Source organism: Narcine bancroftii, chromosome 8 (assembly GCF_036971445.1).
Source record: "Narcine bancroftii isolate sNarBan1 chromosome 8, sNarBan1.hap1, whole genome shotgun sequence".
NCBI classification, from domain to species: Eukaryota; Metazoa; Chordata; class Chondrichthyes; order Torpediniformes; family Narcinidae; genus Narcine; species Narcine bancroftii.
In genome coordinates this window covers 175514200-175529623 of record NC_091476.1, presented here as the reverse complement: position 1 = coordinate 175529623, position 15424 = coordinate 175514200, and the positions used below count along the sequence as shown (strand labels likewise).

General features: G+C 43.9%; 1 protein-coding gene across 4 annotated transcripts in view; it reads right to left on the bottom strand.

Moving 5' to 3' along the window:
• Nucleotides 1-15424, bottom strand: part of LOC138741606 (regulating synaptic membrane exocytosis protein 3-like) — a 172519-nt gene that overhangs the window by 82733 nt on the left and 74362 nt on the right. For all 4 annotated transcript variants that reach the window (XM_069895927.1, XM_069895925.1, XM_069895924.1 and 1 more), the window contains one exon: nucleotides 5847-5921. In XM_069895927.1, the coding sequence (XP_069752028.1) occupies nucleotides 5847-5921 (75 nt within the window). The remainder of the gene's footprint in view (nucleotides 1-5846; nucleotides 5922-15424) is intronic.

Sequence of the window (15424 nt, the reverse complement as noted above, 5' to 3'; positions counted from 1 at the left end):
GGTCGAGCAGGTGCACCTCCTCCATGCAAACCCAAACTACACCTACATCAGGTGCCCCAGTGCTGGCCACTGTCCTCCTTCTCGACCAGGGCTCTGGCACCATCAGGAACCCAACCCCCCTTCCTGGCCACCCTGGTCCATCCAGGACCACCCCTCCCCCCCCCCCCCCCAAGATGATGACATCTACCTACTGCCACCCCACGGGCCCCCAACCCCCACGGACCCGCCTTGAACCTACACTTTACTCCATCAGGCACCACCCCGCTCACACCACCAGCCGCCCTGACCACCCCAGACCCAGCCGAACTTCAAGCAGCCCCGCCCCCACCGTCCATTGGCCTGCCCTGCGATGGTCCCAGTGACAAAAGTGACCACTAGACTGCTCGAACTTGTAAATTCCCTAGAACCCAACTCCCTCCAGACTCTTTTTATAAAGGGGGTGAATGTGGTGATAAAACCACCAGCCTCCTACTGGCCTACTGCAGGGGGCAACCATTGTACCTGCAGGTAGGTAACCTGGCCCCATCTTGCTGACTGTAACCTCCAGCCCATATAAAGACTTGAGCCAGCCCTTTCCTAAACTAGTTGGGGGCTACACACATATCCAGTGCTTTATACTTTAAGCTGATTAAAGCCTGTTGTACGGTCTTTTGAGTTTTGTGTTTGCTGCACCACCCATACTGCTCCATCCCCCTTCAAGACCACTCCACCCGCAGACCATTCACTCACCCCAAGACCTCTCTCTCGCCCACCCCCAGACTGCTCCACACCCTCAAACCACTCATACACCCCCAGACATTCACCCACACCCAGATCACTCACCATCCCAAGACTACTCCTCATCCCCAGACCATTCCTCACCTCCTTCCCTCACCACTCACATCCCTCCCAGACCACACACCCAACTGATCCATTCCCCGGACATTTCTGCCACCCCCTCCCAGTCGACTCACCCCCCAGTCCAGTCTCCCCCTCTCTCCCAGACCACATCTCCCCCCCAAGACCACTGTATTACTGTATTCCCCAAACCACACTCTTCCCTCCAGACCACTCCCCTCAAACTGGTTTTCCCAGATCGCTCCCCCCCCCCAACAGACCGCTTCCCACCCTCCCCTTCCAGACCAGGAGCTCCAGACGCGTTTCATCCACCAATTATGGAGCTGGCCAAAGACATAGTCTTGCTATTTATGCCCTGACCAAGATTCAGAAGTCAGATACAGGTGGGGGGGTAGAAGAGAAAGAAGATGAAAAGTATGGGGGGAACAGGTCAGAGTGATAAGAAAAGCAGCTGTCTGACAGGAGGAGGAAGAAAAGGGGCAGGGAGCTGGAGGAAAACAGAGGGATAGGGATAGAGAAAGAGACCGGAGGAAGGGGTCAATGGGAAATCAAAAAGTCGATGTTAATGCCTTCTGGTTGGAGTCTGCTGATGCACAATACAAGGGGATGTTCCTCCCTCACTATGCTGTATTATTAAAACTCAACAACCAGTGCTCTTGCCATAGAGCCCAAACATTCTAGGTTCACCCATAGCTGCCCAGTACAGAGTAAGTGATGTCTCTAGTCTGAGCATTCAAAGTGCCTCCTTTCATACGGAATGTGAACTGAGGCCTCATCCACTTTCCCAAGGAGGCCATAACTGACCCAGCACATGCAATCAATCAATCAATGTTATTGAACCAGACTACCTCGCCATGTCCATTCACTTCTCATCTTCAGAGAGTTGTACAGCACAGAAACAGGTCCTTCAGCCCGCAAAGACCATGCTAACCTTTAAGCCCATCCACCTGCTTATTTAATCACTATCTAAGTGTGTCTTAAACATGGTAATGGAACCTGTTTCCACCACCTCCTCTGGCAGTGAGTTCCAGATCTCAACCAACCTCTTTGTAAATAACCTCCTTTCTTTTGCCCCAAACCTGCACCCTCTTGATGTGGACACCCTTGCCATGGAAAAAAGATGTTGGTGAGGTTTTCGGCAACACATTTTGTTTTCTACGTTTGATTGGAATGAATGCAGAGTTGTGTTGACTGTAAGACACAAAGAAATGAAAGTGGGTGTCAAATTATTCATTTTGTTTGCACAACTAATTCGCTAATTGACTAGTTATTTCCAGAGTTGGGGTTGGTTCGTTGAGTTTTGTGGGTTTTCAAGCTTATTATCAACTGAATTGATGAAACATTTCTCTGGATCTCGATACACAGCACATAGTAATTATATATATATATATATATATATATATATATATATATACATACATACATACATACATACATACATACATACATATATATATATTAGATATGGGGATAGTGCCGGAGGATTGGCGCATTGCGCATGTGGTTCCGTTATTTAAAAAGGGTTCAAGGAGGAAGCCTGGCAACTATCGGCCTGTAAGTTTGACGTCTGTGGTAGGTAAATTAATGGAGAAAATTCTTAGAGATAGTACTTATAAACATCTGGATAGACAGGGTCTGATCAGGAGCACTCAACATGGATTTGTGGGAGAAGGTCATGTTTGACCAATCTGATTGAATTTTTTGAAGAGGTGACTAGGAATGTGGATGAGGGTAGCGCAGTGGATGTTGTCTATATGGACTTCAGTAAGGCCTTCGATAAGGTACCACATGGAAGGTTAGTTAGGAAGGTGCAGTCTTTAGGTATAAATTTTGAGATAGTCAAATGGATTGAACATTGGCTGAAAGGGAGAGGCCAGAGAGTGGTAGTGGATAATTGTCTGTCAGGTTGGAGGCCGGTGACCAGTGGCGTGCCTCAAGGATCTGTATTGGGCCCATTGTTGTTCGTTATATACATTAATGATCTAGATGATGGGGTGGTGAATTGGATTAGTAAATATGCAGACGATACTAAGATAGGTGGAATAGTGGATAATGAAGAAGGTTTTCAAGGATTGCAGAGGGAATGGGCTGCTTAGAAAAGTGGGCTGAAAAATGGCAGATGGAATTTAATGCTGATAAGTGTGAGGTGCTTCATTTTGGTAAGAAGAATCAGAACAGGACATACGTGGTAAATGGGAGAGCATTGAGGAATACAGAGGAGCAGAAAGATTTAGGAGTAACGGTACATCGTTCCCTGAAGGTAGAAACTCACGTGAATAGGGTGGTGAAGAAGGCTTTTAGTATGCTGGCCTTTATCAATCATTGCATGGAATATAGGAGTTAGGAGGTGATGTTGAGATTGTATAAGACGTTGGTGCGGCCTAATTTGGATTTCTGTGTGCAGTTCTGGTCGCCTAATTATAGGAAGGATATAAACAGAGTAGAGAGAGTGCAGAGAAGGTTTACCAGAATGTTACCTGGGTTTAAGCATCTAGAGTATAGGGAGAGATTGGACAGATTAGGTCTTTATTCTTTGGAGCGTAGAAGGTTGAGAGGGGATTTGATAGAAGTATTTAAGATTATGAAAGGGATAGACAGAGTGGATGTGGATAGACTATTTCCGTTAAGAGGAGGAAAGATTAAAACAAGAGGACATGAGTTAAGAATTAAGGGGCAGAGGTTTAGAGGTAACATGAGGGGGAACTTCTTTACTCAGAGAGTGGTAGCCATGTGGAATGAGCTTCCGGGAGAAATAGTGGCGGCGGAGTCAATTGTATTATTTAAGAAAAGGTTGGACAGGTATATGGATGAGAAGAAGATGGAGGGTTATGGGCATTGTGCAGGGAGGTGGGACTAGAGTGGGGTGTTTGGTTCGGTGCGGACTAGAAGGGCCTAATGGCCTGTTTCCGTGCTGTAAATTGTTATGTTATGTTATGTAATATATATATATACACATACACACACACACATATACATATATATATATTATATACATTTTCTTTGGCTTGGCTTCGCGGACGAAGATTTATGGAGGGGGTAAAAAGTCCACGTCAGCTGCAGGCTCGTTTGTGGCTGACAAGTCCGATGCGGGACAGGCAGACACGGTTGCAGCGGTTGCAGGGGAAAATTGGTTGGTTGGGGTTGGGTGTTGGGTTTTTCCTCCTTTGCCTTTTGTCAGTGAGGTGGGCTCTGCGGTCTTCTTCAAAGGAGGTTGCTGCCCGCCAAACTGTGAGGCGCCAAGATGCACGGTTTGAGGCGTTATCAGCCCACTGGCGGTGGTCAATGTGGCAGGCACCAAGAGATTTTTTTAGGCAGTCCTTGTACCTTTTCTTTGGTGCACCTCTGTCACGGTGGCCAGTGGAGAGCTCGCCATATAACACGATCTTGGGAAGGCGATGGTCCTCCATTCTGGAGACGTAACCCATCCAGCGCAGCTGGATCTTCAGCAGCGTGGACTCGATGCCGTCGACCTCTGCCATCTCGAGTACTTCGACGTTAGGGATGAAAGCGCTCCAATGGATGTTGAGGATGGAGCGGAGACACACACACACACACACACACACACACAGACATATATATATATATTATATATATATATATATATATATATATATTATATATATATATATATATATATATATTATATATATATTATATATATATATATATATTATATATATATATATATATATATATATTATATATATATTATATATATATATATATAATATATATATATATATTATATATATATATTTTATATATATATATTATATATATATTATATATATATATATATTATATATATATATTATATATATATTATATATATATTATATTATATTTTTTTCTCTTTGGCTTGGCTTCGCGGACGAAGATTTATGGAGGGGGTAAAAAGTCCACGTCAGCTGCAGGCTCGTTTGTGGCTGACCAGTCCGATGCGGGACAGGCAGACACGATTGCAGCGGTTGCAAGGGAAAATTGGTTGGTTGGGGTTGGGTGTTGGGTTTTTCCTCCTTTGCCTTTTGTCAGTGAGGTGGGCTCTGCGGTCTTCTTCAAAGGAGGCTGCTGCCCGCCAAACTGTGAGGCGCCAAGATGCACGGTTTGAGGCGTTATCAGCCCACTGGCGGTGGTCAATGTGGCAGGCACCAAGAGATTTCTTTAGGCAGTCCTTGTACCTTTTCTTTGGTGCACCTCTGTCACGGTGGCCAGTGGAGAGCTCGCCATATAATACGATCTTGGGAAGGCGATGGTCCTCCATTCTGGAGACGTGACCCATCCAGCGCAGCTGGATCTTCAGCAGCGTGGACTCGATGCTGTCGACCTCTGCCATCTCGAGTACCTCGACGTTAGGGGTGTGAGCGCTCCAATGGATGTTGAGGATGGAGCGGAGACAACGCTGGTGGAAGCGTTCTAGGAGCCGTAGGTGGTGCCGGTAGAGGACCCATGATTCGGAGCCGAACAGGAGTGTGGGTATGACAACGGCTCTGTATACGCTTATCTTTGTGAGGTTTTTCAGTTGGTTGTTTTTCCAGACTCTTTTGTGTAGTCTTCCAAAGGCGCTATTTGCCTTGGCGAGTCTGTTGTCTATCTCATTGTCGATCCTTGCATCTGATGAAATGGTGCAGCCGAGATAGGTAAACTGGTTGACCGTTTTGAGTTTTGTGTGCCCGATGGAGATGTGGGGGGGCTGGTAGTCATGGTGGGGAGCTGGCTGATGGAGGACCTCAGTTTTCTTCAGATATATATATATATATATTATATATATATATATATATATATATATATATATAAAGATAAAATAGAAAATAAACATATATACTGTAGATATTTTAGAATAGTTTACTCAGTTCCAGAATGCTGTTCATTTTCTGGCACGTCCTGGTGTCTGTGGCCATTGTGATCATTGAGGGAGTGCACAACTTGTCAAAACCATTGGACTACCTTCGAGAGTTCCAATCAACAGTTCCCTCTTTTGGTGCCATAGTTACTTAAGGCAGAGGACTTACCGCGTGGAGAAATCATGGGCGCTAGCCAATGTCCTACTATCCCTTGGCACAGGACAGCTGAGATATTCTTCGGAGCTGAAAGGAATCAAAAAGACAACTTAAGAGACTCACAAAAAAGCAACACAATTTCTTCATTTACCTGTTTGAAGGAGAGAATAGCCAAAGGCTTATTTTATACTCATCACAGTCCTCAATAAACCAATACCTTCTCATTGGCAGGGGTACCACCTCTCCAGTTACTATCCCTGACCTGGAAACATGTTTTCAGTTCTATCATAATGTATCATTGCCAGGTTCTCCCATTGAACATTGTACTTAAATTTAGACAGGGCTTTCTGGCCCACAAACCCATGCCCCTTAAATAAACCAATTAACCTGCAATCTCCTTATGTTTTTGAAGGGTAGGAGGAAACCTAAGCACCCAAAGGCAACCCACATAGATATGGGGAGTGTTCCGCCCATATCTGCACCAAAAGGAATACAATAATTAATCAAAATTCTGTTTGCATGACTGAAACATCACCTTTCTTTTCTTGCCCTAACTTTAACTGGGAATATTTATTTACCAATCCTTTCAACCCTGATAAACAGATTCAAGCATCTGGCAGCCTCAATCAATTGGCAAAAGAAAAAAAGAGAAAAATAATAGGCAAAAAATACAGGTTTAAAATTGGTGCACCTCATCGCTATTTTGCCAATCATGCGATACGCAAACTCAAACAACCAGAAAATTCACTTATTCCATAGGCGCCAGATACCAGGAGTTTTACTGTATTTATTCTGTCTTCTTCTGTCTCGACAGATTGTAGTCATTTAATTAATACTATTGGTGGTGTATCTTGCATTCCTGTGTGGTTGCAACAGGTATGAATTTTGGCACATCTGTACATTGTACTTAAGTATATGACAATAAATGCCGTCATCACTTTATCACCTCTTCTCAAAGCTCAAAGGACAATGAATTGAGGCTTGCCCATGGCATCTACAAAGGAGGAACCAACAGCAAGAATTGCAAATGATTGCACACTGCAGATCCCGTAAAATTGCGCAAACAAGTCTTGAAAGAAGGTCCTGACCCCAAATGACCATTTGAGTGACCATTTCCACTTATGGATGCTGCCTGACCCATTGAGTTCCTCTTGTTTCTCACTGTTTACATATGACAGGCCCTTGGAGTAATGGTAATGACTGGTAATGACTGGTGGGGAACAACTGCTAGCTCAGACTTCAGAATATCTCAAAGCTGAAAAAACTCAGGAAATAGAAAATGCTGGAAACACTCAGCATGTCAGGCAGCATCTGTAAAGAGGGAAACCAAGAATTATGACCTTCCACTGAATATTTTTCTCTCCTTTGCATGGAAGTGGACAGAACCTCAATACTGTAACACTTTAAGACTCACAGGAAACTGCAGATGCTGGAATCTGAAGCAAAGCACAATTTGTTGGAGGAACTGTGTCAGTGGGAGAGAGAGAGAGAGAGAGAGAGAGAGATTGTTGACATTGTGGGATGAAGCCATTCATCAGGATTGAGAGTGTGGTGGAGAGAAGCTGGTGTAATGAGGTCAGGGTGTGACAGGTAGGACTGGAGGCAGTAGGACATTGGCGGACCATGGAGAAGTAAGGGGTGATGGATGGAGGCAGTTCATTGCCAGATATCAGTTAGAGGTAGGGAGAAGCAAAGGAGTGAGGTGGAGGTAAATGAGTCATGGAGGGGTGGGTGATAGCCAGTGGTGGGATCTGCTAAGTGGTGACAATGGTGGTATACCAAAGTGGGGGAAGGGGTTAGGAGAAAAACTGGAGGACATGGGTTAAGGGTGAAAGGTTAAATATTTAAAGGGAACACAAAGAGGGGTGAGAGTGCGTAACGAATATGAGCAGAAATGTTGAATGCAGACTCAATTTTGACATTTTTTTGAATATTTTATTTGTTATAACTACCAAATAAAATTTATAATACAAGTCTTTAAAATAGTCCAATCCATTATGCATGAGGTACATATTCCACTCCCCCTAAAGCCCCAAGAAAAAAAGAAAGATAAAGATACAAGATGTAAAAAGAAAAATCGGAGATTGTCCAGAGAGACCTTTTCCAGAAAACATATTTACCATCAAATAAAAGAGGTCACCAAGCATGGAGGTTACCAGAGAAATGATTAAACATTCATTCCAACATTCTGCAAATATTGGTGCCATATTTTCCAAAATATATGGTATCTATTCCTTAAGCTACATGTAATTTTCTCAAATGGTTTAAGAAACAGTTGGATGGCTCCATGGATGGGAGGGGTATGGAGGGCTATGGTCTGGGTAAAGATCAATGGGATTAGGCAGAATAATAGTTGAGCACAGACTAGATGGGCTGAAGGGCCTGTTGATGAGCTATAGTGTTCTCTGGTTCCAAGGGAAGAATCTAAAGGGAGAAATAGGGATGGAAGAGGAATGAACCAAAGAAGGAGGGGAATGGTTGGGGATTGGTGGGAAAGGAGAACTTGTGCCCTCATTGTGACTCTTTATTTAGAGCAATGATTTTGCCCAGATTCCATGCTTACATTGTTAGAATGGACTCAAGCTAAGCTTGTGATGAGAGGCAGAGAGGCAGGCTCAACGCTCCTGAGATTTGGAAGGGGAGCAAGGATGGAAAGATGAGTGTCGTCAGGGTGTAGGATGCCCAGTTAACTGGACCTCACGCTGCCGCCTGCTCATGAGGCCACTTTCTGAAGCCACTACTAACTGCTGTGCTCCCTCACGTGAATTTAAAAACACAAATATTAAAAATATGTTTTCCATATTTAAGGACAGTTTCTTTCCCACTGTTATTAGACTCTTAACTGGTCTTCTCACTGGTAAAAAGATGTCCTTAGACTATTTAACTGTTCATTCCTCTGTACCTGCTGCCAGTATATTTTCATCCACCACCAATGTTAGGGGGCTTGTGAATGTCTGTATTGTACCATTTTCCAACACCATCCCCAACAATGCATTTCAGGCACCCACCACTCTGTATGTAAAAAACATCACTGATATCTCTCCTAAACTTTCCTCCACTCACCTTAAACAGATATCCTCTGGTGTTGCTACCCTGGGAAAAAAAATGCTTGGCTGTCCACCCTAGCAATGTTCCTCATGATCTTATACACAGCTGCCTCTCCTCCTCCATGGCTCCAAGCTCGTTCAACCAATCTGAGCAATATCTAAGGTAAATCTCCTCTGCACACTCTCTAACACTTCCACTTTTCACCTCCTGGCTATCAAGAATCTGTCACTATCTTAAAAACATTCAAAACCTCTGCTTCAATTGCCTTCCAAGACAAACATCAATGTTCTGCACAGGGCTGATAACGTACTGGGCCAGGACATCCTTCCACCTGCAGCCAAGAAACTCCGAGAATACCGCTGATCTGCTCCTACAGCTACAAAAATGTCTGCGACAGCTCCAGAATGGGTGTGGCTCTCAGAAGATGATGGTGGGGGCCTTGGAGATGGTAACGGAGAGATTGCGGAAAGGCCCTAGGGGACTTTGCAAACAAAGATTTTGAAATTGATGCATTGCACAAGCAGGAACCAACACAGGTCAATGAACACAGATTGATGAGAAACGCACAAGAAATGCAGATACTGGAAACCTGAAATAAAGACTCAAAACACTTAGCAGGTCAGGCAGCAGCTGTGGAAAGGGAAGCAGAGTTAATGCTTTAGGTCGAAGACCCTTCAACAGATGGCAGGTGAAGAGGAAGGAATGAAATTGGTATTGGGCAGGAGGGATAAGAATAATCGCAAATTCAAAGAGAGTTTAATGAGAAGAACAAAACAGGTGTGTGATTGAGCTATTGAAGTCACACTGGTTGGGGTCTCCTTATGTTGCTAATTTGTGATGAATTTTTAAGGTTAAGGGAGGCTTTAGCTCAAGAGCTGAGTTCTAATTTGCCAGCGCTGGTATCAAAACATGCCTGGATCTTCCTGCATACTTCCATTGGGTGCTAACTGCACTCGAGGTAACACACATCAATACAGTGGCAGGAACATCTCACTCCTCAAATGTACCAGCTATCTATCATGTGGGAACACACCACATCTTTGCTGCGAAGAAATGCATATTGTGACCATAATCTCTCTTTCAGTGCTATTAACACTTTGGAGTTTTGTCTGTAACAAGCAGGAAAGCTGGAGCAAATTGCACAATTTTTTAAAGAAGGCAATCACTTCTCTCTCGTTTCTCAGCTACTTTTAGCTGATTCTGATCTGCATATTTAACAGTCTTGCATGGTTTTCTGGTCTCCTACCTCCTCTGCAGATTCATGGACTCATTTAGACCATGTTTGTAGTGACTATGCCCTCATTTGTTGCTCTGTTCTCTGTCATGGTTCTGGGATTGGGCAGGAATTTAGGATGCAGAGGCTAGGTTTAGGTGGAGAATATGATGTTGTACTGACCTATTTTAACCTATTCAACAAGCTAAATCTTCCCTACCTCACACCCATAACCTATTTTTCTTGCATCCACGTGTCTGTCTACGAATCTTTTAAATTTCCCTATTTTACCAGCCTCCACCACCACCCCTGGCAATACATTCCAGGCACCCACTAATCTCTGAGTAAAAACCTTTCACTTGACTCCCCAAACATTCCTCTCCCAACCTTAAACAGATGTCCTGTGATATTTTTTACTGTTGCCCTGGAAAAAGGGTACTGCTATCCACTCTACTTAAGATTCTCGCAATCTTATAGATCTCTATTGTCACTTCTCCATCCTTCTTCACTCCAAAGAGAAATCCCTAATTTTTGCCTCAGAAGACACATTTTCCAATCTAGGCAACATCCTGGTAAATTTCCTTCGCACCCTCTCCACAGCTTCCAAATGCTTCATGTAATGAGATGACCAGAGGTGAACACAATATTCCAAGTGTGGTCTAACCAGAGTTTATAATTATAGAGGTGCAACATTACCTCACATCTCTTGGTCAATCTCCCAGCTAATGAAGGCCAGCCCACCATAAGCCTTCTTAATTACCCTATCAACATAGAGAGATCTATGGATTTGGATTCCAAGGTCTCAATGTTCCTCCACAACGTTAAGAATCCTTCCTTTAACCATGTACTTCACCTTCAAGTTCAACCCTCCAAAATGCATCACTTCACACTTACCCAGACTGAACTGCACCAGCCACTTCTTCACCCAAGTCTGTCGTTATCTTGTAACTTTTGACAAACTTCTACACTATGCACAACATCTCCAACCTTCACATCGTTTTCAAACTTAAAATCTGAAATTATTTTGCGACAAGTTGGTTCTGCCTTGGTCCTGTTGAGAAGCACAAGATTTCAAAGGGCCTTCAGAAAACAGCCTGATCAGTTCCTGTGTTGCTAAGCCTTGATTTGTGGATTTATTAATGTAGTCAGACTAAATACTGAGACATTGTCAAAGGGATGGCTAGTCTCTGCAGGAGTTCTGTTGACAGTGCAATTACTCAGAGGAGAATCTGCAGTGGTTACTTGTTGCCATCCTGCCCTGATACGCTTTGCACTGACAGACTACAGACTGCCCATTCAAATTCATGGAATCAACGGGCAGTGTTCCCATTAGGTGGGAGATCGGTCCCAAACATAAACCTATGATACACTCCTGGAATCTTCATTACCTTTATTTTTCCTTCTGATGTGTCTTTTAGGATTTGAGCACAAGTTGATGCAGATACAGGACACCTCACACGTTGGTAGATGTCAAATCATCTATTTTGGAAGGAAGGAGAGTAAATCAGACTATTCTTTAAAGGGTGAAAATGCAGCATGCTGTTGTGAAGAGAGAGAACTGGGAGAGCTTGTGCATAAATTTAAAAAAAGTAGTTTGCAGATGCAGGAGGTAATCAAGAAAGGAAATGGAACGTTAGCCTTTATTACTAGATAGATTGAATTTAAAAGCATGGAGATCCTGCTGCAACTGCACTGGGTACTAGTGAGGCCACATCTGGAGCACTGGGCACTAGTGAGGCCACATCTGGAGCACTGGGTACTAGTGAGGCCACATCTGGAGCACTGGGTACTAGTGAGGCCACATCTGGAGCACTGGGAAAAGAAGAGATAAGATAGCGGCAAAGAGAGTGTTTCCACTGACAGTTAAGACTGGAACTAAAAAGACAGCCTCAAGATTTGAGGGAGGAGATACTTAAGACAGATGAGGAAGAACTGTTTCTCCCAAACCTGTGAAATTCTCTACCCAAGAAAGTAGTAGAGGCTATTTCATAGAATGTATTTAAGGCTCATATAGATAAGATTGGTAAAAAATTGGGAATTAAAGGTCAGATGGTGCTGAATGCACAGCAGCCAGATCAGCCTTTAGTGGCAGAGTAGCTTGATGGGTCAAGTGGCCTGCTTCTGTTTGTAATCAGTGATGAACAAAGATACTAGACTCAGTACCATCGTGCTAGTGCCATCTAACTGACACTCCAACGCAGAAAATTTCCAAAAGTGTCCCAGGACCAAGCTCACATAAACTCTACACCTAAAATCTTCAGATATCACATTAATATAATAGGAGGAATAGGGCCACTCAGCTCCTTTCGACTACCCCTACCTATGACTGATCTACCCCAAGTCTCATCTACTCTTCTCTGCTGGACTGCAGCACTATTTAATATGCTCCTTACCAATTCTCCATTCAGCTTTCACCAAAATCACTTTGATTGAAGGGCATTCTTAGCTTCAAACTAGATCTGAAAGGGACATTAGCTAGACAGCCACTTAAAGCCCAATTAAGCCATCCTCTACCTGGTCTTTTCAGTCAAACAGTGGACCATATCTTCACATCTTCCCCTCAACACCAATTTCATGGAGATAGCTTTTGAGGTGAATTTTTTCTCTCCAAAACGTACACACTATGTTTAAGGAGGTGCTTATTCAATCTGGACAGATTGTTCCTACCATAGGCTTCAAAAGGATATCTATCATTTCAGTGTCCAAGAGCAAGGTGACCTGCCTCAAAGATGATCAGCCCAGTGGCACTTGGGTCTATCAGGATGAAGGGCTTTGAGAGATCAGTTATGGGTTTTGTGATTCTTTATAAACAACGAACCTAGTAAATCCACAGTGATTGGGGGGGGGAGGGGGGGGGTGATTGTAATCTTTTTTGCCACATTTAAGGTCCTGTGGGGCAAGTCTTGTGGCACCAATACCTCTTTCCTGATGGCAGTAGCAAGAACAGAGCGTGGCTTGGGTGATGTTGATCCTTGATGATTGCTGCTGCTCTCCAACAACATTGTTCCACGTAGATTTTCTCAATGGTCAGGAAAGTTTTTCCTGTGATGCACTGGGATGTGTCCACTACTTTTGCAGGGCTGTCCCCACGCTAGGCCGTGATGCAGCCTGTCAGCGCACTTTCCACTACACTTCTGTCAAAGCTTGCCAAAGTTTTCACTGCCTTCTTCACAATGATATTTGTGTGTTGGGTCCAGGAAAGGTCCTCTGAGATAGTAACTGCCAGGATTTTCAAATTTTCTCTTCCTAAATGCCATAAATCAGCTCCTTAGTGTTGGTAAAATTGAGAGTGAGGTTGTTTGTGCACCATTCAGCCAAGTTTTCAGTCTCCCTCCTGAATGCTGACACATTGCTCCTTTTTAAACAACCGTGGTATTGTAGATGGTGTCGTTGTTGTACTGAGCCACACAGTCATAGGTGTACAGCGAGCAGAGCAGGAAGCTCCAGCAATCTGCCTTTGGTTAATCTTCCTTTTCCTTGCAACCCTTTCTGTCTCCTTCCAGCCCTGATTTCTAAGTCATTACAGTGGAGCAGCAAGATGATCTGCTGCTTCAGGCCACCAGTGACCCAGGTTCAGATCTGATCTCCAGGGCTGCCTGTGTAGAATTTCCCCTGGCTGCTTTCATTTCATAGAACATCAAATATTATTGCACAGTACAGGCCCTTTATCTAATGACGTTGTGCCAGCCTATGGAAACATGCTCTACAACATTCTAACCTTCCCTACCTCATGCCCATAATCCTCTTTTAACTTTCATATGCTTATCCGAGTCTTTTAAATGTCCCTATTGTACCAGCCTCCACCACCATCCCCAGCAATGCATTCCAGACACCCACCACTCACTGTGTAAAAATCTTATCCCCGACATCGCCCTAAACTTTCCTCCACTCACCTTAAATAGATATCCTCTGTAACCTTAATATTTGCTAAGGTTGTCCAGGAAAAAAGATGTTGGCTATCCACCCTATCGATGCCCCTCATAATCTATATACCTCGATTAAGTCACCTTTCAGCCTCCATCACCCCAAAGAGAAAAGCCCTAGCTCTGTCAACCTTGTTTCATAAGACATGTTCTCCAATCCAGGCAACATCCTGGTAAATCTTCTCTGCACCCTCTCCAAAATGTCTACATCGTCCCACATCCCAAAGACCTGCAGGGATATTCCAGGACTGTGGTCGTATTAAGTGCCTCTGGTGTGTGCTTGAGTGGTTGAGGGGTGGGGAAAGTTGATGGGACCATGGAGAAAATAAAATGGAGTGTGCAGCAGTGTAAAATGGTGGTTAGCATGGATTTGATGGGCCTTACCGTATGACTCTATAGTCAGGTATTGAAGACGAGGGAGCCCTTCCATTCTTGCTAAATTGTGATCCAACTCACATCCAAGCATCAATGGCCTAGGTGATGGCCTGTTTCTGTGCCTGTCAGGTCATTCCCCTTTCTTCCGTTGGTAAACAACATTGAGCTCCTCAAACAAAAAAATTGCTTATGTTCAAGGCTTGATTGCTGCCTGCATTGAATTCCTTATTGTTTTACAAAAACCTTTCAGAAAGTCACCATGGCAACAGTGTCTATAAGCAGATGTAGGAGCTCAGACTAAATCTTTCATTAGTGATCCAGCAAAAGGCCATCTGAGCACACGGCATCAATAAAAAAATATCTTCCCTAACAGCATGAAGAAAAATCATTCTTAATATCCTCAGCAACGAATGCAGAGTGATAATGTGAATCTCGTTTGGTGTATATTAGGATGCAAGATGAACTTTTTGATGGGAGTTCAAAGAATGCTTGAAGAGATTCAGCTGTGGCTTGTGTGTCCACAAAGGTGGATCTCAATTTCACACAATATTCTTCTCCACAGCAATTAGAGCTTCACCATCACCAAGGATCAGAGAAATGCAGGAACATTCCAATTATTTTGTGCCTCTTTCCCAGAAGACGAACGGAGCCATTGAGGGGATTCCAGGTCGACAAGTGTCAATAGATGAATTCCTTACTGTTTTCTAAAAACCTTTCAGAAAATTGCCATGGCAACATTGTCTATAAGCTGATGTAGAAGCTCAGACTAAATCTTTCATTAGTGATCCAGCAAAAGGCCATCTGAGGGTTAACTCAGTGTCAACAATGGGTGGCACGGTTGGCGTAGTGGTTAGAGCAGCGCCTTTACAGTGCCAGCAATCAGGACGTGGGTTCAAATCCCACACTGTCTGTAGGGAGTTCACCCCATGTCTGCATGGGTTTTCCCAGGGGGCTCCGGTTTCCTCCCACCACTTGAAATGTAACTTGGGTGGCATGGACCCATGAGCCTAAATGGCCTGTTACCGTGCTGT